Here is a 24,714-nt window from a genome sequence, read left to right on the forward strand (position 1 = left end):
TGTTTCCTAAAAATCCCGCAAGTAGGACATCAACAAATTCAGATGAATGAATGAAATATAAAACCTGTAGCAATGAAAAGTAAAGTCAGCTTTTATCCTACTAACCCAGCCCCTAGACAACAATTACCACTAGTCTATAATCTTTTCAATGCATTTACAAACCTTCATAAAAACATACAGAGTCACAGGTTTTTCTCCCTTCATTTTACATAAATGGAGCCATTCTGTGTGTACTTTTCTGGACCTTGCTTTTTATTCTTTAACGATGCGTTTTAGAGATCATCCCACTCAGACATATAGATCTAACTCATTATTTTTAACTGTTACATAATCTTCTATACTAAAAATACATATTACATTTTATTTAATTATTTCCCATTAATGGATATGTAGGTGTCTCCAATCTTTTGCTATTACAAACTACTCTTTTTAATGTCCTGAAACACATTTCTTCGTGCATGTGCCAGTATTCCTTTCAGATAACTACTGAAAGTGCAACTGCACTATTGACCATTATGTGCATTTCAGAACGTTATGCTTACCATAAGACTGACCTCCCGGAGCACCACAGTACCTTGCATTTTCATCAGCAGGCCGTGAGAGTATCTGCTACTCTTTCCCCCCAATGGATATTATGCATCTTTTATTAATATACTACTTGAAATATGCTCTTTCATTTTATTTGCATTTCCCAGATGATTTGATAGATTGGCCCTTTTCAAAATTAGTTGCTGACTGCACCTTCCTATATTTGGCACTTTGTCTGAAAACTATTTTCTATTTTTCTGATTAATTTCTGGGTGTTCTTTATTATATTCCAAATATTAATCCTTTGTTAGATAATTTGCAAAAAACATACTCCCATCTTCTGCTTGATTTTGAACTTTGGTTAGCTTTTTTCTTACAGAAGTTTCAAAGTTTGAAAAAACTCTTCTTATTTGACCTCTTGCAGTTGACTCAGCTTTTTTCTTGAAAAATTTCCTCAATCAATTTTCTTAAACACCATATTTATCTGGTTTTCCTCTTAACTCACTAGCAATACCTTCTGAGAATCCTTAACAGGTTCTTCCTTTTCTATCTGGCCTCTAAATGTTGGAATTCTTCAGCACTTGGTTCCTAATACTCTCCTCAAACTACATTTCCACTTTATGTGATTTAAGCATCCATGGCTTTAAATGCAATCATCATGCTGTCAGCCCTCTCATTAATTTATATCTCCAGGTCATAGCTACCCTTTGAACTCCAGACCACAAGATCCAATTTGCTTCCTTGACAACCCCATTTATATGTTTCTTTGGAATATCAAATTTCATGCATCCAGAATAGAATTCTTCTATTTCTCATACCCCAACCACAAATTTCCTGAGTCTTCCCTGTCTCCATAAGTAGAGCTATCATCTACCGTATTAATAAATGGCCCTGAGGGAGAGCTAACATGTTAGAAGGCAGACTTAAAGGTTTTAGAAAGGAAAAGCAATCAGCCAATGTTGGAAATATGAAGTTAAATCTAAATAAATGCAAAATTTAATCATGCAAGCAAAATATAAGTCACAGAAATGTAGCATGATGCCTGAACAAATTTATAGCTTTCTGTGTCAGATTTGGAACTGTGTGTCAGTCTCCTCTTCCAAGGCATCTATTGACCAAGTATGGGGCAGCCCACCAGAGACCTCCTTCCATATCATTAATAATTATGATTATGATTATGATGCCTAACATAATTCCAGAAAAGTGTGCCAGTTACTGTATTTAAGAACTTTGAAATCATTGTTGCATTTAATTTTCACAACACCGAAAGAATTTGGTGTTATAATTATTGTCATTTTAGCGATGAGTAAACCAAGGTTTAGAGAGGGTAAGTAACTGGCCCAAACTCATACAAGCAATAGTAAATGATGAAGCTCGAAGCTGGAATCCAGATCCTACTCTTCCTGACTCCAGAGTTCAGTCTTGTCCAGCCCACTTAGAGTCAGGAATAGGGTTACCACTTCTCATGTTCATCTTGACTCTTTGCATAAATTAGGTGAGACATTTATCAGTCTGTCAACTCTGCCATAGTGCTCATGTTTCTCTATCTTGTCTGCAAACTGTAGTAGTTTTCAGTAGAAGATTAGTAACTTGTTCAAATCCAGGCATTTTTTCCATCTCTTTTCTAAAAAGGAACTAAGGTTATATCAGATAAGTCTATTCTTTGTAATCTCATATTGACTTCTTGCCTGGGCACACATTGACTATTCAAAGAAATAATATACTTAATAGAAACTTATCTCAGGATAGATACTAACCTTTTCTATAGAAAACACCCTTTTCGTGTTTTTTCAATTGGATCGTTTGTTCTCTTCTTCCTCTGAATGGCAGTGACCTGTTTACAGTACTCTTTCTCGCATTTGTACTGCTTGAGATCATAGAGTTCCTTAGTTAACCCCTATAAGGCCAGTTATTCCTCAAGGATAGAAACCATGGCTTTCTTTTCTCTGTATACCATTTAGCCCCTCACACAGTGTCTACAAAATAGTATATAACCAAATGATTAGTACATTTTTGCTGATGAAATATCTTCATGATTATCTTCAGGTTTATGAAAGATTCACATGCTCAAAACTGAAAGTTACTTTTTTTTTTTTTAATCTTCCTTGAGACTCCTAATGTAGAAGACTTAGTCTACAATCCAAGACTCACACTGAGGAGAGCCAGTTAATGGCAGCACTCTGAGACTCTGACCTTTTTTCTTCTTAAAATCTTTTTGAAAAAACGGAATTTTACTTTTTGAGGTTGAATTAAAAACAAGCCAATCTGGCCTCAGTGGTTTAGAATAGTAGATTTCCCATACTTGGTCCTATCTTCACAGCCCTTTGACTTACATGACGTTTTATTATTAAACAAGCAGTTGGGTAGCCAGTGAAATAATACATTTTTGCAAGACATTTTTCGAGGACTTTGGTCACTCAGCTTGTACTGACTAATGTGCCCATACTAGCAGAATAGTCTGTACTTGTGTTTGGTTGTTTTCTGTTGGATAATTATCTTCTTTGGGAATATCCAGCCCACAAGCAAAATAGAAGTGAAGATACCATTTGGTTAACTAATGAAATAGTTTGTCCAGATATGTAGGTTACATAGTCTTTTAAAAAAACAGTTTCCAAACATGAATTATATCATACGAATGTTTCTTGGGGCAGTTTTAATTTATACGCACACATATATAAGAAAGAGGCATAATGCTAGTAGCATGTGAGCAATGGATTCTAACAGGTTCATCCTGTGTGTAAACTGATTGTTAGTGAATCTGGAGCCAGCTTCTCTCTTCTTGTCACATCTTTAACCTGATTCTATAGCTAGGTTTTCCCCATCTGCCAATCTCTCTCTTAGTCTTCTAGAAGTCACTTTATAGGAAACTCACATCAAATATAATGGCAGAGAAAGGAAGAAATAACCTAATGAGAAAACATTGGCTGCTTTCCTACTCAAGTCAGGAAAAAGACAATGATGCCTTTTCACCTCTGCTGGTCAACATTGTGTATACAAAATTCAAATGACAAAAGGAAGAAACATGATAATTTTATCTGATATTAATCAGTAAAATATGAGAGAATATTCCTTAGGAAGCTTGCCTCAGCTCAGTCATTCTTTAAGTTAAGAGATGCTCCACACTTGGGAGGCATAGTATGGACCCATAGACTGAGACCATGCATGGGTGACAGATGATAGGAATAAGCCATGTTGATTTGATGTGGAGTTATATAGGGATCTGATTCTGGAGTTCTTTGTGCATTGGATAAATGCCAAGGATTTTGCCAGTCTTGTTCACTACTGTGTTCTCTGAGCCTAGTAAAGTGCCCGGAACATTGTGTGATTTGACAAGGGAATGAAGGATGGTTCTGTTTCTTCTCCCTTGGTCTAGCCTCTCTTCTATTTATGTTGATTAGTTCAGATGATCCCTGGCAGAGTAGGGACTTGGGGTGCTAATAGTAACTTCAGAACAGAAATCTTTCTCTACCTGAAATCCACTGAGAATTCCAGTTTGGGCTTCTTGGGTACATAATTCCTTTCTTGCCTAACTCACTGTGAAAATCAAACAAGATAATGTATGTGAAATTGCTTTGCTAACTGCAAAGCTCTGTCCTCATGGGGGAGATAATTATAAGAGCAGACTATTTATAAGTTAGGGAACACAAGCAGAATTTGCATGGAAAGTTTAGCTACGGGGGTGGGTTTCTCTGCTCATGCCAGGTTTCAGTATCTTCCCTGACATTCTGCAAGATTAGATCTTGCTCAGACTTAAGTCACTCACCTAATTCCTAAGAAGGCTGAACATTCCTTCAGCACTTCCCAAAGAACTTCTTACATATCTGACTTGGCTATCATCTTCTGTTCTCCACCCTCAATCTCTTTGATGAAGTCTTTCCATTGACCTGGAGGTCTCCAGACCTTCCCTGTCTAGTAGCCACATTCCAAGAGCTCAGTGGTTACATACAGCAAGGTTAGATAGTGCAAACAAAGACTGTTTCATTTATCGTAAAAAGTCCCAATGGACAAAACTGCTCCAAAGCAATTTGATCCTTCTCTCTGGAAGGAAACAATATATATTTTTCCTCATATTATTAACTCTTATTATCCACTAGAGCTTAATAATAAATAAAATTATTCTAATGGATGGACTGTATAATCTTTGACATTTCCATGCACAAGATTATTATATTCAGATTTATATGTAGAAGCAATAAAAAGAATTGTGAAAATAGGAAAAAGTAAAAGTAAGAAAGAGAATGAGTTTCCCCCAAATAACACTAGGAGAAAAAAGTTCTTCAAGTTCATTATTGCTTCCTGTTATCAGAATTTTTAATTATATTTATATTTCATTTACTTCTTTATTGTCTGCAAGCACACTGTCAGTCCCTGAGGGCTGATAATGTCTATTTTATTCCCAAAAGTTCCCACAGGGTGTAGCTCACTGTTAAGTTAATACATTTGTCTAATGAATAGATGGATACCCTTATCAGACCCTACCTAGACCCTATCATTTACCAGGACTGTGTACTCAAATAAATTTTCACCACAAAAAGAAATTTTTTTGGTTAACTCTTAACTGGAATAGTTGCTTTATTCATGGTGAAGCCACTTGCCAACCTTCAGTTTCATCCCGTCAGAATTCTGTATTTAAATAAAGGTTTTCATTTAGTAGATTGAAAGATTACCCACAGACGAGAAAATAATTTAGGTTTGATTTACTTTAGATCCCCAGAGGTTTCTGCTAATGTTGAAAAGCTGTTTGGCATTTAAAAGCCTTTTTTTTTTTTTTGGCCTTTACCTTGAACTTTGGAGGCTACAATTGGATTCAACATTTATCTCATTGTTTTGAGCCAATGCAGATTTACTCCAGGTAGGTCAAAGATGGATGAGAGGTGCTTCCCTGATAGCTCGGACTGTAAAGGATGGATGAGAATGACCTCGCCTTCTCTTCCTCAATCACCTCCAGAACTGGCTACTTTGTAGCCCCTGGGCTAATTTGTAGCCCCAGTGAAAAATGAAAATGTGGGGCTTCTGGTTCAAAGGTCAGGAACAAATTTCTCTTAAAAGTACTAAAATGTAAAGCCATTTTTTTTCCTCCTCAGTCTTTCTCTTAATTTGTCATATATATTTTATTTGCTACGTACCTGTTCTCTAGTAGAAAAACAAAATGCATTTTTAAATTATTAGCAGAAAGTTTACCATCTATCTTTATGCTGTGCAATGGCTGTGTTAAATACAAAAATAAGAGCGTTTAACTTGTATGTGGAATAACCAAAATTACACAAATTGTATTTTGAAATTCAGATGTGCTTATGTGTTTTATTTTTACCAGACAGTGCATAAAACTAATGCAATTATTTTTATTTTACTTCTTGATGCGTACATATTCTACTAACATTCTCCCCTCAGCTTACTGAGGAGTAAAGGAGGACTGCAGAGAAAAGAACCACGACTTGCTCTATCATATCCTTTCTTTCTATGTCAGTACTTTAAACATAAATGCTTGGCTAATACAGGAGAGTAACACTGTGAAAAAGACATGGTAGGGTTCCTTGATGGTTTCTTTTTCTTAGACAATCATTGCCTTCTCTCTGCATCCGGCAAGTTCTGGTTCAGATGGAAAGCGTGTACCCTCAGGGCCACCAGTCACCTGCTGGTGTTGGTAGATGTGTTGATAGGAAACATGGGTGCGGAATTGTAGTGGACCCATGTTCTGTGGAAATTTAGCGAGACTCAGCAAACACAGGGTAAGCATGTTAAAGAAGCTGCTGACAGAAAGACAATGGGAGAATGGAAAATACTTCATATAAATTATACGTCCACATTGTGCTTGCTTTGAATCTGACTAAACTTCATATGTTTGGTGGGTCTACCAGAATTCTGTGCTCACGGGGCATCACTAATGTGATGGGCAGCAAGGAACTACGGTGTGCATGCACATCGCTCCTGTCTCTGCTCACGTGCATGCCTCATTGTCCCTCAGCATTCACAAGTGCAAAGATAAAGTTATTGCAAATTCCAGGATGTGGACAAGCAGCGCAGTACAGCAAGCTCTGAGTTCCTATGTGATTGCTCTGATCACACAGCCATGAAGCTGGCCCTGTCCTCAGTTTTGTCCCATCCCTACCTGAGGCAGCTCTCACAGAGCATGGTTCTTGTTGATATCACACTAGAACACAGTGAGAATAACATTACAAGAGCTCCACTTGCCTCAGGGTTAGAATACTCAGGGTTAGAAAAGTTTGTGCTGTTTGCAGAGTGTACCTGCAAAAGTTTGGTAATCAAGTGGCTTAAGCTGCCCTCCAGGATGCCCACTTCTGGGCTAAAGTGCTGAGACCTAAACATTTTCCCTTCCACTGAGACATATTGTCAAGGAAAAGTTCCAGTCTCTGACTCAGATAAAGGTGCGCTTTGGTCTGTAACCAAACAGGCATTCGACCCAATGTAGCATAATGGCTGTAGGGGCTGGAGTCTGTCACACCTGGCTGTCAGTCCTGTCTCAGATCTGTCATTTACCGTCTATATAATCTTTAGCAATGTGGCCAAACATCTTTAGGCTTCTATTTTCTCACCTGTAAAACTCCAATACTTTGGCCACCTGATGCGAAGAACTGACTCATCTGAAAAGACCCTGATGCTGGGAAAGAGTGAGGGCAGGAGGAGAAGGGGGCGACAGAGGATGATATGGTTGGATGGCATCACCGACTCGATGGACATGAGTTTGAGTAAACTTCGGGAGTTGCTGATGGACAGGGAGGCCTGGGGTGCTGCGGTTCATGGGGTCGCAAAGAGTCAGACACGACTGAGCGACTGAACTGAACTGAAAATGGATAATATTAGAACCCATCTCATAGGACTTTTGTTAAGATTAAATATGATAACATATATGCAGAGCTGAGCCCAGCTCCTGTTACATAGAAAAGTGCTCCATGAGTGGAAGCTGCCATAACCGTTGTTATTTTAATTGTAGATATAATGTTGCTCATGTCTTGGTTAAAACAAACAACTTATCCGGTTATTTTCTCAGCTTCCTGATAAGCATTTCTTGACGAATGAGTCGATAGAAATCTCTATGTTATAAACACTGCTTAAACAAGGAAGGCTGAGCTTCCTCTGTTAGGAGAAAAGCCAGAAATGAATGAAATGAAATTAATCACACTGTTTATAAATAATTGTTTAAACAACATGAGACAAGACTTGTTTCCTGAGTACATGATGCCCTGTGCTGAACAGTTGGGACTGTTATTTTGAATATGACTTCTGGCTTTTAAATTACCTGTAGGCGTTTCTTTGATCTAGTGCAAAACGTGCTAGCTTGTTGAACAAATTGGTTATACACTATGTGTATTTGTTTTCCCCCTTTTGCTCTGCAAGTGCTCTTGTTTCTAGGTATTAGGGTCCCGTGTACCAGGCGTCTGAGATTGGTGCCCCACTGTGCATGTCACCCTGCAGGGCAAACCCCAAACCACACCCAACTCCAGAGGTGCTCAAGGTGGTTTATTGGAGGCAAGAACAGAGGCAGTGTGATGTGAGTCTCTGACCCTTGACACTGGCTGCACACTAGAGGCACTGGGAGCTCCTGGCTTCCACATGTAGAGATTCTATTTTAATTGGTCTGGTTAGGGACCAGAAATGCATATGTTTTAGGAGCTCTAATGTATATAGCAGGATTGAGAACCATTAGTATACTGGAACAAGCGAAGCTTGTCTTCTAATTTCTTACTGATTGCTATCATTTCTCTCTGCATCAATAAAATGAGAAAGTAGATGTAGATAATGCTTCAAGTTTAGATCTAGCTCCATGTCTTAAGGGGCTTCCTTGGTGGCTCAGACAGTAAAGAATCTGCCCACAATGCAGGAGACCCAGGTTTGATCCCTGGGTCAGGAAGATGCCCTGGAGAATGGAATGGCTTACCCACCCCAATATTCTTTCCCAGAGAATTCCATGTACAGAGGCTACAGTCCATGGGGTTGCAAAGAGTCAGGCATAACTGAGCAACTAACACGATGTCTTAAACTATTGAGATAGTTTGGATTTAAACTGGCAATTCTTAATTAGGGGCAGTTTTGTTTGCCAGGGGACATTTAGCAATGTCTGAAGGCATTTTTGGTTTTCACAACTGGTGGATGTTGGACTTCCATGGCAGTCCAGTGGTTACAACTCTGTGCTTCCATTGCAGGGGGTGTGGGTTCTATCTCTGGTCGGGAAGTTACACATGTTGCATGGTATGGCCAAAAAAAGAGAAAACAAACAAACGAACAAACTAGTGGATGCTACTGGCAGCCAGTAGATAGAGGCAAGAGATGCTACTAAACATCCAAGAATGCATGAGACATACCACTCCTCCCAAGAATTGTCTGGTCCCAAATTTCAAAATAAATCTGAGGTTGAGAAACCCTGCTTTAAACTAATCCTCTGGGCTTTGCAACAAAGAAACTCCTTACCTCTGCCAGGGGATAGCAGGAGCTGGGAGTTGTGTGTACTGCTACCTGCCTAGTACAGTGCAGCCCCTGCATCGTTTGACTCCTCTTAATCCACACCCACTCCCAAGATAGGACAATGGAGTGGAAACCCCTGTAAAAGGCAGGTGTTTGTGAGAGGAAGGGCTCTGAATGTCTGTGGTTAGAGTGCCGGCAGTAAGCTTGCAGATAAGCCCTTTCTATGAGGCAGGCTCTACAAGCTTGTTCCCTTACAGCATGTACTTGGCAGAGACACAGCCCTCCCGATTTAGTCAGAGCAGCTGTTCAGGAAGGAATCGCTTCCAAAGCACACTAAGAGACCCACTAGGAAAGCATACCACCGTGTAAATGTGTGCTTGCTGCTACTGCTGCTAAGTCGCTTCAGTCGTGTCCGATTCTGTGCAACCCCATAGACGGCAGCCCACCAGGCTCCCCCGTCCCTGGGATTCTCCAGGCAAGAACACTGGAGTGGGTTGCCATTTCCTTCTCCAATGCATGAAAGTGAAAGTGAAGGCGCTCAGTCGTGTCCAACTCTTAGCGACCCCATGGACTGTAGCCTATCAGGCTCCTCTGTCCATGGGATTTTCCAGGCAAGAGTACTGGAGTGGGGTGCCATTGCCTTCTCCGAAATGTGTGCTTAGTCCTCTCTGTAGGGACACTCGGCCCTGGTCCATAGCAGTGGTAAAGCTTCATCTTATTCTGGGTGTCCACAAACAGGAGTGTCTCCAGGAGAAGATAAACATCATGATTTTTTTGTTGTTGTTGCAATATTCATGCCATGTGAAGAACAATGTAAGGAATGGGGGATGATGAGCTTAGGGTTCAAAGATGATTCAGGTCATAAGTGTTGTTTTTAATATATCTGAGGGCTGTTTTGGGAAGAGGGAACCAATTTGTTTTGAAGGATCCCAAGGAAAAGAGATGGGCTTCCCTGGTAGTTCAGTGGTGAAGAATCCATCTCCCAATGCAGGAGACATGGGTTCAGTCCCTGGGTTGGGAAGATCCACTGGAGAAGGAAATGGCAACCCACTCCGGTATTCTTGATTGGGAAATCCCATGGACAGAGGAGCCTTGCAGGCTATAGTCCATGGGATCATAAAGAGTCAGACACAACTTAGCAACTAAACAACAATAACAAAGAAAAGAGGTAGTTATAAAGGATTAAAGTTTTAAGGATACATATTTCAACACAAAATGAATGGACTGCTTACTAAGATGTTCCTAATAAAGTAGAAGGATAAAATTGGATGATCACCAGTCAATGGAAGCATTGATTGATCGTTAGTCAGCTTAGCCAAGGAAGGGGTGGGGGGTCAAAGGAGATGTTCTCAAACCCTTCATTTGTGATTGTGTGAGTTACAGATCCACAAAATCCTCCCACAGTGCAGTTAAACACAAAAGAGAGCAAACCTTCTTCAGCCAGCATAGTATTTTCTTTGGTTGAAGCCGGAGACCTTCTGGAAAGGTTACTTGTGGGAAGAGATGTGCCAGAGTGATGCTGTCAGTTCTCTTTTCTTTACGATTCTTCTGGCTGATGGGAAATTTAGATGCATCCGAGGAAGGAATCTGGGCTTCCCTGGTGGCTCAATGGTAAAGAATCCGTCTACAATGGAGGAGATGCAGGTTCAGTCCCTGGGTTGGGAAGATTCCCTGCAGAAGGGCATGGCAACCCACTCCAGTATTCTTGCCTGGAGAATCCCATGGACAGAGGAGCCTGGTGGGGAGTAGGAGCCCATAGGGTTGCACACAGTCAGACATACCTGAAGCAACTGAGCACGCATGCGTGCAAGAAAGGAATCCATTCCCAGCCTCTGTAGGTGATCAGTGGCAAGCAGCTGGTTTTATGCCTGAGATTCTGTGTGAGAAAAATGTTGTCATATCCACCCATCAAGATAAATTTCTATTGTTTGAGGCTTTGATATGAAAGGAATTGCTGATAAAGATTTTTAAGGAGAAGGATTGAAATTCAAGAAGCATCCCCTCATCCTGGTTTTCATGTTCTTCCTTTTTTACATGTGAACAGTTAAGACTGTTAGGACTTCACTGGTCTGAAAGTAATAAGGCAGGATCCCAATCCAGAGGAAATCAGAACACTGGTGAAGCAGTTTGGTATTGTGGCTAAAGGAATAGGACTTGGCATTTGATGAGCCTGTCTGAATTCAGGTCCTGCCACTTTGAAGCTATGTGATCTTGGGCAAGTTCCTTGACCTGTTGGTGCCCCTGTTTCTTTCTATGCAAATGTGGGAGTGAAGATGATTCTTGCCTCATAACATTATTATGAGGCTGATATGAGATATTATATAGATGGAGCCTGGAATAAGTAATTTATTGATGAATTGTGTTCTCATAATCATGATCTTAGTAGGAGAAAAAAGGAGGAACTCTAAGTTGGGAAGACAAGGCTCCTATTTTCTGAAACTGGTTCGTTGTCAGAACTGGGTCTGAGGGGAAATGGTTTGGGGTCAAATCACATAATATCCTTTTTATAAGGTATAGGATAGTTCCTGAGCAAGAAATTCAGAAGGAGAAGGAAAATTACTTCAACTGCAAGGAAAGGGGAACTGTGGGGAAGGGAGTGAGGCAGAAATTTCTAGCTTCTGTCCTCCAAGAAGTGCTGTGAAATCACCCCTAACCTTTAGGGGAAGAAACCTGGTGGACAGCTTCTGGTTATGTAAACAGACGTCTGACTGTGCTCCAGGTTATGTTCAACCAAAGAGCCAAGAACCTGCTTTCCACAAGATGAGTTCCGAATTATTTTCTCATCCTCGTTTTTTATAAGATTCTTCGAAATATTTCACAGTTAGAATTATTCTTGGAGAGGTTTTTATTCTCTAAGAAATGGGTGAATCTGTATTTTGATAAACCTGACAAACATATTTGGTGCCTACTCATGTTCCTTTTATTCTTCTCAGACTTTTATTTCCTTTGCTGGTGTTATAATGGAATTTTCCTTCTATTTATGAAGTGGCATTGCCTGCTTTGAGTTTCTGACTATGGGGGAAGGTATGTGTGTGTGTGTGTGTGTATGACTGTCATGTATACCAATGAGTTGCTATGAATACTTTGGTTCCTGGTCCAGACGTCACCATCTTTATTATCATTATCTTAGGATCGGCCATTTACTGAGAGTTGGTTTTATTTGCCAGGGATTAAGCTAAGTGCATTACATATGTCATCTCATGGAATTCTTAATATAACCCATGGAGCAAGTATTATTATCCCCATTTTACTGATGGGAAAATTGAGACTCTGAGAGGTTAAATTACTTGGCTACTATCCTATAGCTGGCAAGTGGTGGGCCAGGATTCTAACAGATATTCATCTGATTTCAGACTCTTGCTGTTAACCACTAAGCTATGCTCCTTACTAGTTAATTGAAAACTCTTGAAATAATGGAGGACATTTGGTTCTTAGACATGGGCTGGGCTTCAGAAGCAATATGGTCAAATATCCCAACCAGTGCAGTGATCTCCTCTATAACTTATCTGGTAGGTAGTTGTCTGTCTCTCCTCCCAGTGAGGGGTAACTTACTATTACCCAAGGCAAGACATTGGCAGGGTTGCAAATTATAATTTTTTTGCCTCTGGTTTTCTTTTGGGACTATGTGTATAATATCACCATAGAGAGAGAAGCTATTTCACATGTATTGTTTAAGAGGATGTGAAGGCCATTCAGGCATGTGGGATTTTAAACTGTAAATGCCAATTGGATTGAGCTGTAATAGAATAACCTTGAGCAAAATAGCGTGATTTGCAGTGGGCAGATAGTGAAGGGCATGTAAAGTCCTTCTTGCCTGACCCAATCTGGTTTCCCAACTCATTTCTCCCAACTCTCCCCTGACCTAACTCCCTATGCAATAAGCATGCAAGATTGATCAGTTTTCTTTAGGTAAACAGTGAATTCTCCAGCCTCTGAATTACTTCTGCTGCCCCAAATGCTCTCACTTTCTTTCCTGGTACAAGCCTACTCATTCCTTGAGGCATGGTTCCAACATGAGCTCTAAACTTTCCTGATCCCTACTCCCCCAATCTTTGAGCTAATCACTTCCTCCTCTGGGCCCTCACACCACCTGCTTCTCTTTTTCTTGGAGACTCAGCTTATCCTGTGGGATCTTAAGGACTTTTATGTATTTAAAACACTCTCTGCTCACCTGGGCAGCTTCTAGAAAGCAGGACATTTCCTACCTGCAGTGTCTAAGAATCAAGGGTACTTACTGAGTGAAGGTGCACATTTAGCCATGCTGCTGTTGAATTTGCCTGGTTCAGATTGTGGCTGCACCTCTCCCTAGCCCTTTGACTTGGGCAAGTTGCTAGGCCTCGCTCAACTAGATACTGTAAAAAAAAGCTCTGTGATAGGATTGTTGTGAAAATTACGTGAGATAATCCATGATTAGCCTAGCACAATCACTGGCACATAATAAACATTCACTTAAATTTATACTGGCTGATTTTATCATGGATCTATACCTAAGACATTTTTCTCCTGCAGATTTTTAGGTTCTTTCATATCAAAATAGTTTAGCAGAAGAAGCAGGCAGGGAGTCTGATCCCCCAAAGATTAAAAGTTCTAGTTTTATTTGTCTTTCAAGAACTATGATAGGCAATGGAAAAAAGTCTCACAAGCAACTTGGTTTGACTTTAATTATATGTGCATATGGATAAACAGAGTAAGCTGTGTGTACTGATTTGATCTTGTACTTTGGCATGTTGAAACATGGACATGTCTGACACTGGTGATGGAACTAAAGAACCCCTTAGAATATATTTTGCCCAAGCTACAAGGATAGGCGTTCCAAACTGCAAATTCAGCTAACTGGGGTCCTTTCTGCAAGCAGCACAAAATAATAAAAAGAATGCTGTCCTAAGATCCCAGAGTTTCCACCCTGAGGGTGCATTGCTTTATGTCCTTGTCAAGACTCTACTCTCTGCAATTAGGTTTTCACATCTGTCTGATAGGGGATTTTTTGGTCATTTGCCTGCTATTTTCACAACTTTTACCCATATCAGCATTCTGCCCATGCTATTTGCTATCTATCTTTAAATACATTTTTTGAAATTTGAATAGATCTATTTGTAAAGGAAACTCTCAGTTCAGTTCAGTTCAGTCGCTCAGTCATGTCCAACTCTTTGCGACCCCATGAACTACAGCATGCCAGGCCTCCCTGTGCATCACCAACTCCCTTACCCAAACTCATGTCCATTGAGTCGGTGATGCCATCCAAGCATCTCATCCTCTGTCGTCCCCTTCTCCTCCTGCCCTCAATGTTTCCCAGCATCAGGGTCTTTTCAAATGAGTCAGCTCTTCGCATCAGGTGGCCAAAGTATTGGAGTTTCAGCTTTAACATCAGTCCTTCCAATGAACACCCAGGACTGATCTCCTTTAGGATGGACTGGTTGGATCTCCTTGCAGTCCAAGGGACTCTCAAGAGTTTTCTCCAGCATCACAGTTCAAAAGCATCAATTCTTTGGCACTCAGTTTTTTTTGTAGTCCAACTCTCACATCCATACATGACTACTGGAAAAACCATAGCCTTGACCAGACGGACCTTTGTGGACAAAGTAATGTCTCTGCTTTTTAATATGCTGTCTAGGTTGGTCAGAACTTCCCTTCCAAGGAGTAAGCATCTTTTAATTTCATGGCTGCAGTCACCATCTGCAGTGATTTTGGAACCCAAAAAAATAAAGTCAGCCACTGTTTCCACTGTTTCCCATCTATTTGCCATGAAGTGATGGGACCAGATGCCATGATCTTAATTTTCTGAATGTTGAGCTTTAAGCCAACTTTTTCACTCTCCTCTTTCACTTTCATCAAGAGGCTTTTTAGTTCCTCTTCACTTTCTGCCATAAGGGTGGTATCATCTGCATATCTGAGGTTATTGATATTTCTCCCGGCAATCTTGATTCCAGCTTGTGCTTCTTCCAGCCCAGCATTTCTCATGATGTACTCTGCATAGAAGTTAAATAAGCAGGGTGACAGTATACAGCCTTGATGTACTCCTTTTCCTATTTGGAACCAGTCTGTTGTTCCATGTCCAGTTCTAACTGTTGCTTCTTGACCTGCATACAGGTTTCTCAAGAGGCAGATCAGGTGGTCTGGTATTCCCATCTCTTTCAGAATTTTCCACAGTTTATTGTGATTCACACAGTCAAAGGCTTTGGCATAGTCAGTAAAGCAGAAATAGATGTTTTTCTGGAACTCTCTTCCTTTTTCCATGATCCAGAGGATGTTGGCAATTGGATCTCTGGAAATTGGAAACTCTATCATGACCTTAAATGCAAAGTCACATACAGAAGATGATTTAAAAAACAAATAGAATGAAAACAAAACAAATTATGGTTATTTGCATAAATTTTTATTAGTATTAAAATTTAATAATATTGCTTGCCAAAAACTCTGAGCAAAGGCCTACTCTCCGTTTTATTAGGTACTAAAGACTTGTTAAAGCCAGAGTGGGGCCAAACTAAGTATTTCTCTTTAGAATAAGCAGAATGAGGGAAAGAAGTATTGAATCTCCTTACTGCAATTCAGGTTGTTTAATGCTATGCCTCTTTGTTTGGTATATCATCTGTGGAAATCACTGCATATTTGGGAAATACTGGATCTTCCAGCATCAATATTCTGTTCTGGTTTATAGTGCTCTAAAGACACTAGTCTGTCACCTTCTGAGCCATTAAACTTACTAATAACTCAGTACAAGTTTATATGCTCACCGTTTATAAACAGTTCTATTAGTTTTTATCAGTTAGTTGTACCCAGTCATTGTTTTTTTTTCATCACATGAAAAACACCTTAAAAAATATTGCTTGTGCAACTCATTTTTTGTGCATTTACATTTTTTGCTATCTCATTTTTATGATTCATCACCAAATCTTTCCTCATTTCATCATCAATGTCATAAAAGCCAACAAATACCACTTGTCCACCCAGCTAAAATGAACTGTTTGCATGCAATTCAGTGCTTTCTTTCTGATCCTTTGTGAAGAATCACTGAATGCCTCAAACTCTAGTTCTTCCTAGTCACATGTCTTTTCTCTTCCCTATGTTTCTGTTGCTAAACTTTGCTTCAGGTGTGAGTAGAATAACGGGACATTCACCTCCTCGGGGAATCATGCTTCCATGTGCCCAAGAATAATATGAAAGCACCTTTTAAAAATGCAGATTTCTGCTCTCCCCTCCTCACCTCTGCCCTCTCCCTACTCCCTACTCCCACACTGTGGTTAGAGGTCTGGTGTGTGGGTCCTAAGAATCTGGATTTGTTATGTATATTCAAGATAACTCTGATGCATGTAGTCTCTGGACAATTTTGTAAAAGATAACTTAGTGATCTTTCTCCTCTTTTCCTCTTTTTCCTTCTCTTCCTCCTTCTCCCTCTTCTTCTGGAACAAATGTAATTTTAACTCTGTCTCATCAACAGATTATATTAAACTTCATCACAAAACTCTTCCCACTGTACAATTATTTCCATGTTTCCCAGTGGACAGAATTCCTGATTTTGGAGGCAGGCCACCTGATTTATAGCACTAGATCCACTATTACCTATCAGTCAATCCATACCTCTACATTGTACCTACCTGGCTTCCTTACAGAGTTACGTTGAAGGTTATATGTGGAATGATATAATGATATAAGAATGTTTCATGAAGTGTAGAAGATTTTACTAAAACTATTAAAACAAGAAATTGCATTTTAAAAACTCATCTGTTAAAATATCAGAGGTTCTTTTTTAATGGTGTTTTGCACCAGGGGTTTTGAGTGGCTCTGCCAATGTTTCTGATTAAGCATATGTTTGAGGTAAGACAGTTGTGATCTCGCTGCATTTTAAGTTGCAGCATCTCCGCCCCTCCCTGTCCTATCCTAGCCAGATACATTTAACAGCTTTGCAGTGTGACTTCACAGATTCAAAAATTGAGGTATTTCAGATTCTTGAATACAAATCCCAAAATTATCTTCCTGTGTTTCCAGAGAAACCTCCTCCCTCCACACAGAATATAAAGTATCAGATACTAACAATAGAATATTAAAAGCCAAATTCAAATACCCACAGCTTTGGAGAACAGTCCCACACACAGCTGGTGCCCAGTCAAAAGGTCTGTATCTGTCACCCACGATCTCTGCTACTCATAGAACCAGAATGTCGTAGCTGCAAAGGATCTCATAGATTATCTTCCTGGTTTAACGCATGAGGAAAATGAGGTACAGGAAAGGGACTTAGTCATCAGAGGCATGCCATGACTGAAGGCTAAAAAGACATCAGAATCCAGGTTCCTGTCTCCTGGTTTACTGTTTGCATTGCTTAGTTAATAGGGTGGCCTTGCAGTTGAAAGCAAAAGGTACTCACTGAATGTTAAAGTCATGTTCCCATTGTATGAGGCTTTCCAGTGGCTCAGTGGTAAAGAATTCACCTGCCTCTGCAGGAGATGCAGGAGATGTGGGTTCAATCCCTGGGTTGGGAAGATCCCCTGGAGTAAGAAATGACAACCCACCTCAATATTCTTGCTTGGAAATTCTATGGACAGATGTGGGAACAATATCTCTTGGGGCACAGCATACTGCACCATGATTCTGTATCTTGAACGAAGACCTAAAAAGGAGAAGACATTAAACTATTCATTGTGATTCATACAATAGTGTCAACTGAGACTGACACAGGCCAACCAGGATGCAAGATCACCCCATCGTTATTCTCAGGTCTCCTTTCCTCCTGCTGAGAGGGAGTCGGTTGTGAGTTCCCCATGGAGTTAGGAGACTGGGATATTTTCCTTTCTTCTCTCCTCGACAAGAGCTATATTGATATTGTCTGGATAAAAAGGAGTGGTACCAGCAATTCTGCAGAAGTCTCAATCATTAGTTGACTATCTGGAAGGATTATATGAGAGAACCAGTGTAACCTCTTGGAGATACTTCTCAAAGAACCTCCTCCCAAGCTCTGCAACTGCTCTGGAGCCTTCCACACACCCAACTCAGTGGTTCTGTTTATCCCAGGTCTTCCCGCTCTGTCTTCCATCCCCCCTGCTCATTCTTTGTTATGTTTACTCACTTAACCCCTTCCTCTACTCTCTCTGCTATCCTGACTTTACACTTTCTTTTCCTTTTTCCACCTAGTCTCCCTGGTTCTGCATCACAGAAAATATGTGCACCTCTTGGCAAAGATGCTCCTTTAGTGGGCAAGAGGAAAGAGTTCCATGTTAGTGTCCCAGTCACACTGTGTTTCAGTAAAAGAAGAAGACACACCATACTGTAGGCTTCCCATAGGAGGAGTAGATGTACTCTACACCCATGTACATATGCCTTTTACCCTAGAGTCCATCATAACGGGACATGGAAATGCTGGAGACACAGAACCTGAATACTGAACTTAGCAGTAATGGTTCCTAAGATGATGAGTGACAGTGTATCAGGTCAATTCAGGGTCCAGATTTTGGAATCAAAACTGACCAGAATTTTTAAGGTCTGATTTGCTTATTAACTGAATAAATTTGGGCAAATTATTTAACTCTGAAACTCAGTTTCCTTGTCTGTTAAATGGGTTTAAACTATACTAATTAATGCACATAACACACTTATCCCAGGCCCTGACACACAGGTGCTACCCTAATGAGTGATTGTTTTTATTGTTGCTAATGATAATAAAAAGTATGATACAAAGGGAATTTGGCCAGTGAGAAATGAGAAACCCTTCCTTCTCCTCTTTCTCCTCCTTCCCCTCCTTCCTCTCTCCCCTTCTTCTTTCCTTCTCTCCTTCTTTTCTTTCTTCCTTTCTATTCAGTCATTCTTTTAATAGATATGTTCAGTGAATAAAAACAGAGGAAAATACAAGGGGTATGTAAAGACATGAGGTTGCATTTTGAGTTTTTCTAGGGAGCTCATGTTTGAAAATGGCATGTGAAAAATCTGAACGAAGGAAAATATAACTAAGGATGAATCAATAGCTATGTTCAGAGCAAGTAGAAAACCCAAAAATAGTTAGCTCTCCTTATTTAGGGAAGAAATCTTACATATTCTGCTTCAGTAAGAATAGTCTTCCAACTGGAAAGAAGAGAATATCACAGGGAGAAAGTTGCTGCCTGAGATTTATGGAAAGCTTTTAACTGTCTCTGAGCCAAGATGTATTATTAATATTTCTCAGGGGATTAAAGGAACTGGTTGATGAGACCTCTGACTGGTGCTCTTTTGTGGACTCAGGGTTTTATAGCAGCCTGGAGATCAGTAAATATTGCCCTAGTTCTTAAAGAAAGAATAAAGTAGACTCCAGAAACTGTAGCCTCACAACTTGAAATAGACCTTACCAAAAATTGAAAACAGTTATTACACAAATGGTATGTATGCAAGAATCAGTGTTGTTTCATTAAAACAAACAAAAAAATTCATGTCAACTCATTTCATTGTCTATTAGGACAGACTTACTGCTTGACAGGACATTTCAGCAAGGCATTGCACAAAGCCTTCCATGGATGGGTCCATTCTCAGGCACACTGATGATTACCCATTTGCTGGGAGGCTAGTCTGTGTTGGGGTACCATAGGTTCTGGTTTATCCCTGTTTGATCAATAGTTTTTTTTTCTCTTGACTGAAAATTGAAGATCTAAAAGGCAAATGATACTAAACTGAAAGATCTAGGTAGCAATAGTTATCTGATCTTCTTTTTTCATGTTTTTAAAAATTAATTTATTCATTATAATTGGAGGCTCATTACTTTAAAATATTGTGGTGGATTTTGCCATACATTGAAATGAATCAGCCACAGGTGTACATGTGTCCCCCTATCCCGAATATCTGATCTTCTTATGTGCTTGTGGAAGCCTTAAAGTCTCACTTGAGTCAGTGCTAAATAATCCTATCTTGAATGTTGAAATTGTTATGATTTAGAATTTCAGTTGACTAAAATGATACCAAATCAATAAAATGAAATTAAAATGAGACAAATGTCATGTCCTATATTTTGGCAAAATAAGTGAATGAGTAAATAAATAAATATACATATAAATAAAAATTGCACCAGTGTAGTAAAGAACCACAGGAATTGACAGCTATTTGTATGAAAAAAGACAAAACCTGGCAATTAACTGAACACATAGCCAATAGAATATTATCATTGTCGGAAATGAACTTAATCACATCCATAGAAGTAAACTAAATTGATGATGAAAAGTTTGTGACATAAATTAGATTCACTATGTAGATTTGGGCTCTTTCCTGGTTCTGTATTCCATAAGAGATCATTTTAATAAGGATTGTGTTTAGAGGACAGTGACCATTATGGGCAATCATCTGGAAACCATAATATATAATGAACTATTAAAGAAAATGGAAATGTGTAGCCTGGAGAAGAGAAAACTTGGAGGATATAATTAGCAGAGAGAAGAATTTTGAGTGGGCCTGGAGGGCATAGTAGTTCCACTGGATAGAAGCTGTAGGAAGGCTCATTTTGGCAGAATATTAGTAAGCTATTTCCAATAACTAAAGCTGATCAAAAATAATATGGCCTGGTGGGTCAGTGGAGATTTCTAAGCAGGGGCTAAACAACCACCTGTCTGCATGGAACAGGGGGCTTTTCTGCAGTGGGTGGGTTCTTGCACCAGACTCTCTGTCCATTCCAACTCTGAGTTTCTGTGATCTTCTCCCCTCTCTAGGGATGCAGTGGAGTGTGGTGGCCAATGGGAGAGTCAGTCCCACCCCCCAGCAAGTTCTCCTTTGGTGGCTGCACAGCCCAGTGACACTTAGGCCCCTGGGGCAGTGACCCTGAAGACAGCCATCCCTCCAAGAGAGGGCCAGGTCCTAAGCTGCTGCTTGTGCATGACTGCACCCGGTGTTCTCTTCACCCAGCATTCCGTCTGTTGGTGCAGGCACCCTGTGCTCGTCGAGCTTTTCTTCCAGGATTCCAGCAGGTGGCAGGGGACAGGGTGGTCCCCTTGTTCACTGGGAGGTTCTTCGCCAGAGATCCCCCTGGAAGGGATCTTTTTATCTCCTAGCACTCCCTCTTTCTGGCCTCATAGTCACCCTTGCCTCATAGTCTCTGTTGTCCCCAGTTTATACCCTTACTATGCCTGGTTTGTCTTGCTTATGTTCCAAACAGGATCGCTCACTGTGTCCTATCTCAAGCATAGACGTTTCCAAATATTCCTTCTTTGCTGTGCCTGCTCACATGCACTGCCAAAATACATCCTCCCTGCGCCTGCCTTGGTCAGAGTTCTGTTCCAAAAGCACGCATCTCTTGCTTGTTCGTGTCTGTCACAGCCATGTTCAGACTGCTCACTGGCTCATCTCTGTCCTGCTCTGTACCAGACACTAATACACTTTCCCCCCAGAGTCTGGGTCCAACTGTGCGTCCTCCCATGTCCATCACAGACTTCTACTTGCTCTTCCTTATGTCCTTGTCAGTCCTTCTCTTCAGGACATGCTCCATTTATTCACCATGGAAGAAACAAGGCAATGATCTTTCAGAGGAAAACCATTTCTGCAGCAACCTCGGAGGGAAGCAGAAGACAGACAGCTCCCAACCAGTGCCATGACCTCAAGCCCTCCTGCTCTGAGATGCTCACTTTCCTAGAACAAATAATTTCCTCGAGGGCCTTGGGCAGGACCAGCGGCATCATAGTGTTTATTGAAAGATTTTGGAATCTTTCCCATGAGGTTGTGGCAAAGTCCATGGTACCAATTTATAACCCTTGAATCTGACCTTGCTGCTCCCAAAGGAGAGAACTGTTGGAGGCTCACGCTGCCAAGACTTGTCACTCACTGCAGTTTCCCCAGGTGGAGGAGCAGGACCAAGCAGTGCTCAGGGTGGAAAAACAGCACTTCACTCAAAGCCAGAGGACCCGGATTCCAGCCCTGGCTCCACTTCTAACATGATGTGAAATCGCGACCCATGCCCTTCCTTCCCTGTACCTTACTTTCTTCATCTATCAACTGAAGTTTGGACCAGGGGATCTCTAAGATTCCTTTCTGTTTCTATGACAATAGGATGCTGCTATAGCCATCAGCTACCTCAAAAAGGTGTGACCTGCCTGCCTTTTGACTTTGTTTCAAAGGAACTAGCCACTTCATAGCCACTTCATCTGGGCCTTCTAGACTTTTGACTTTGCCAGCTTTGCCCTTCAGATAAACCTGGATGTCTTTCATTTAAAACCAAGTTCACAGCTCTTGCCACCTGTCCCAGGGTGAAGGTCCCAGGGAAGTAAACACTGCCACATCCCAGAGCCCTGTGAGGTTTCCACTTTGGTCTTGTCTGTGGTTTGATAGCATCTCAGGACTTCATCATACTGTCCTTGTTCCTGCTGTTTAAGAAGTCAGATGTCATTTCCACTGATGTTTACTTTATTTCTGGAATTGCACCAGCCTGGAAGAGACTTTGGAATGAGAAAGAAAAGATTGCCATCAAACAATCCAAATGCCAAAAACAAAAAAAAGAAAAAGAAAAGAAAAATTCTGAGTCCTGCTAAGGCTTACAATTTTTTTGTGGAGAAAATCACTTGTTAGGGAACAGGAAAAGACTCTAATGAGAAATGTGACTTGGAACTCCCAAATGCTGTTGAGAAAGATGCACCACGCTGAAATGCTCCTGGTGTAGCCTGGGGTTGTCACTGATCAGTGGGAGCAGATTCATCTGGGGACCTATTCTCATCATATATGAAGAAAGTTTATCTAAGTCCTGTCTTGTACATTGACTCTGGATGGACCAACTGCCTGTGCTTTTTTGAGTCACTGTCCCTGTGCCGTTAACAAGATTGGAGCTTAGGAGACAACCACCTTTAGGAGGATGATCCTCCTCTAATACAAAGGAGAGATCAGCAAAGTTTTGAACTGCAAGGCCCTGATCCTAGCAGTGAGACTCACACTATATCTGTTGGGCTGCTGCCCACATTGTCCACAGCTTCCATGAATGTGCAGTAAGGATGAGGGAGAAAAGAAGCTTCAAGGGCCCTGAATCAGTTGCTGTGACTTACTGTGTGACTGTGAACTAGTAACTGGACCTCTCCGGCCTCAGAAACAATCTCTCCTGCCTCCTTCATGAAGCTGTTGTGGAGATAAATTAGATAATTTTTGTGATGATGTTCTGTAAATCATAAAATGCCATTTTGTTTACTATGACTTTGAATTACTTTAAGTGCTCCTGGGTAGTCAAAGGCTAAGAATTTCTTCACTAAGAGGTGGACCAGTTTAGAGAGTGAGCTTCCTATACTGAAAAACAATACCAAGGGATCATCTTTTTGGGGGTCCATTCTCCCAAATTTACCCCCTCTGCATTTGATTATTCTAAGCTACCCAAAACACACCAACACTGCAAATTTGTACATCACAAACACTCTCATTTGAAGGGATTTTGTTGTTCTCAAAGAGGTAGGTAGAGAGAGATGAGGACTACAGTCTAAATTTTGTGATAATGAGCCTAATTTTTCATGTAACCTCAGAGTCACATGGAATAAATTCAAATACCTTTTTGCCATGAAAACATTTATTTAGACAAAGACTTGGGTCATCGAAATTGTCCCCACCTTGTTAATTCTCTCTCTCTCTCTCTCTATATATATATATGAAAAGAACCCTCCAACATGAATTAGATCATGAATGATAAGCTAATAGTTATATAAAGAGTCTATTGAGATACTGAAGCAAATAATTTGAGATTTTAAAAAATCTGATAGTTTATGTAAATTATTGTTAATTATCACTTAGTGTTGTCTAGATAACACCTTCATTTTGTTTACATTTTTAATAAAGCAGAATTACAAGTGGGGCCACTCATGCATTTTCTAGCAAACTAAATCCCTTTGTGTAATCAACATATAAAGTACATGTGTGCCCATTATACACAACATGGGATTTAAATATATATCTTCAAAGGCTTGCAAGTTTTAATGATGGTTATATTTTGGTTTTATGAAATTGTTAGTTATACATATGATTTATTTGAAGCTAAAGTTTTGAAGTACTAGACCCCTGATTCTAATTTGTTTCCCTACCCTTGGCTTTTGATGCAATCCACTTTTTGAAACAGGTCCCAAGAATGTGTTCTAGGAAAAACAGGAGCCTTGTTTTCTTTATTGATAAATTCTATTTATTGATAAACATTAATAAATACATATGTTTATATTTGTGCATTCTTTACATGTTACAGAAATTATATATGGAGGGAAATCTAATGTCTTAAAACTATTAGGAGAATTTTGAGTATACAATAAAATGCCAAAGTCAATCCTGTGCCTCAGTTCTCTGCAGCTTCTCTGTTATCTCATAGCCCAACTCACCCCTCAGAAGCTTTGGGTGTTTGATGCTGGAGAATTTTCTGTCTCTAGCATCAGGCTCTCTTCAAGGTAAAGACAGAAGCTCAGGACTCCTAAATAATGTGATTTTGCCTGTCTTCCTGTCACCTTTGTCAGCCTCAAGTACTAGACATCTCTCTCTTACATGGATCATCCCAGGAAGGGCATAGGGAAGGCTTCAGCCCAGCCACTCTCAGGGCATACACCATAGGCGCCATTCAAGTCAGCATGGCGCTTGTACTATATATTCACTAGTCTTGAATTGAGGTTGTTAATCATGTGCCTCCTCTTTTTGTGTCATGAACAACTCAGGATTCTGGAGTTCCTGGAATTTAAGGCCCAGAATACATGTCAGTGAAATTCAAGTCCCAGCTCTTCTGAGAATGGGGTGGTGGAAAGACCCCCATCAGCAGTCGGGGGCAGTGTACTCACCCAGTTCTTCTGTTTAATCCTTGGGACCACCATCATCTCACATATGACATGC

At 40.4% G+C, this 24,714-nt stretch overlaps 1 protein-coding gene across 5 annotated transcripts in view; it reads left to right on the forward strand.

The window, feature by feature from the left end:
• Window positions 1–24,714, forward strand: part of HTR4 (5-hydroxytryptamine receptor 4) — a 192,446-nt gene that overhangs the window by 135,951 nt on the left and 31,781 nt on the right. For 3 of the 5 annotated variants that reach the window (XM_025292462.3, XM_006052688.4, XM_006052682.4), the window contains one exon: window positions 20,601–24,048. The exons of the other annotated variants lie outside the window; for them this stretch is intronic. In XM_025292462.3, coding sequence (XP_025148247.1) covers window positions 20,601–20,691 — 91 coding nt within the window. In that variant the 3' untranslated portion in view covers window positions 20,692–24,048. Of the gene's footprint in view, window positions 1–20,600; window positions 24,049–24,714 lie in introns of those variants that run through there. 5 annotated transcript variants of the gene reach the window in all.

Source organism: Bubalus bubalis, chromosome 9 (assembly GCF_019923935.1).
Source record: "Bubalus bubalis isolate 160015118507 breed Murrah chromosome 9, NDDB_SH_1, whole genome shotgun sequence".
Classification (NCBI taxonomy): Eukaryota; Metazoa; Chordata; class Mammalia; order Artiodactyla; family Bovidae; genus Bubalus; species Bubalus bubalis.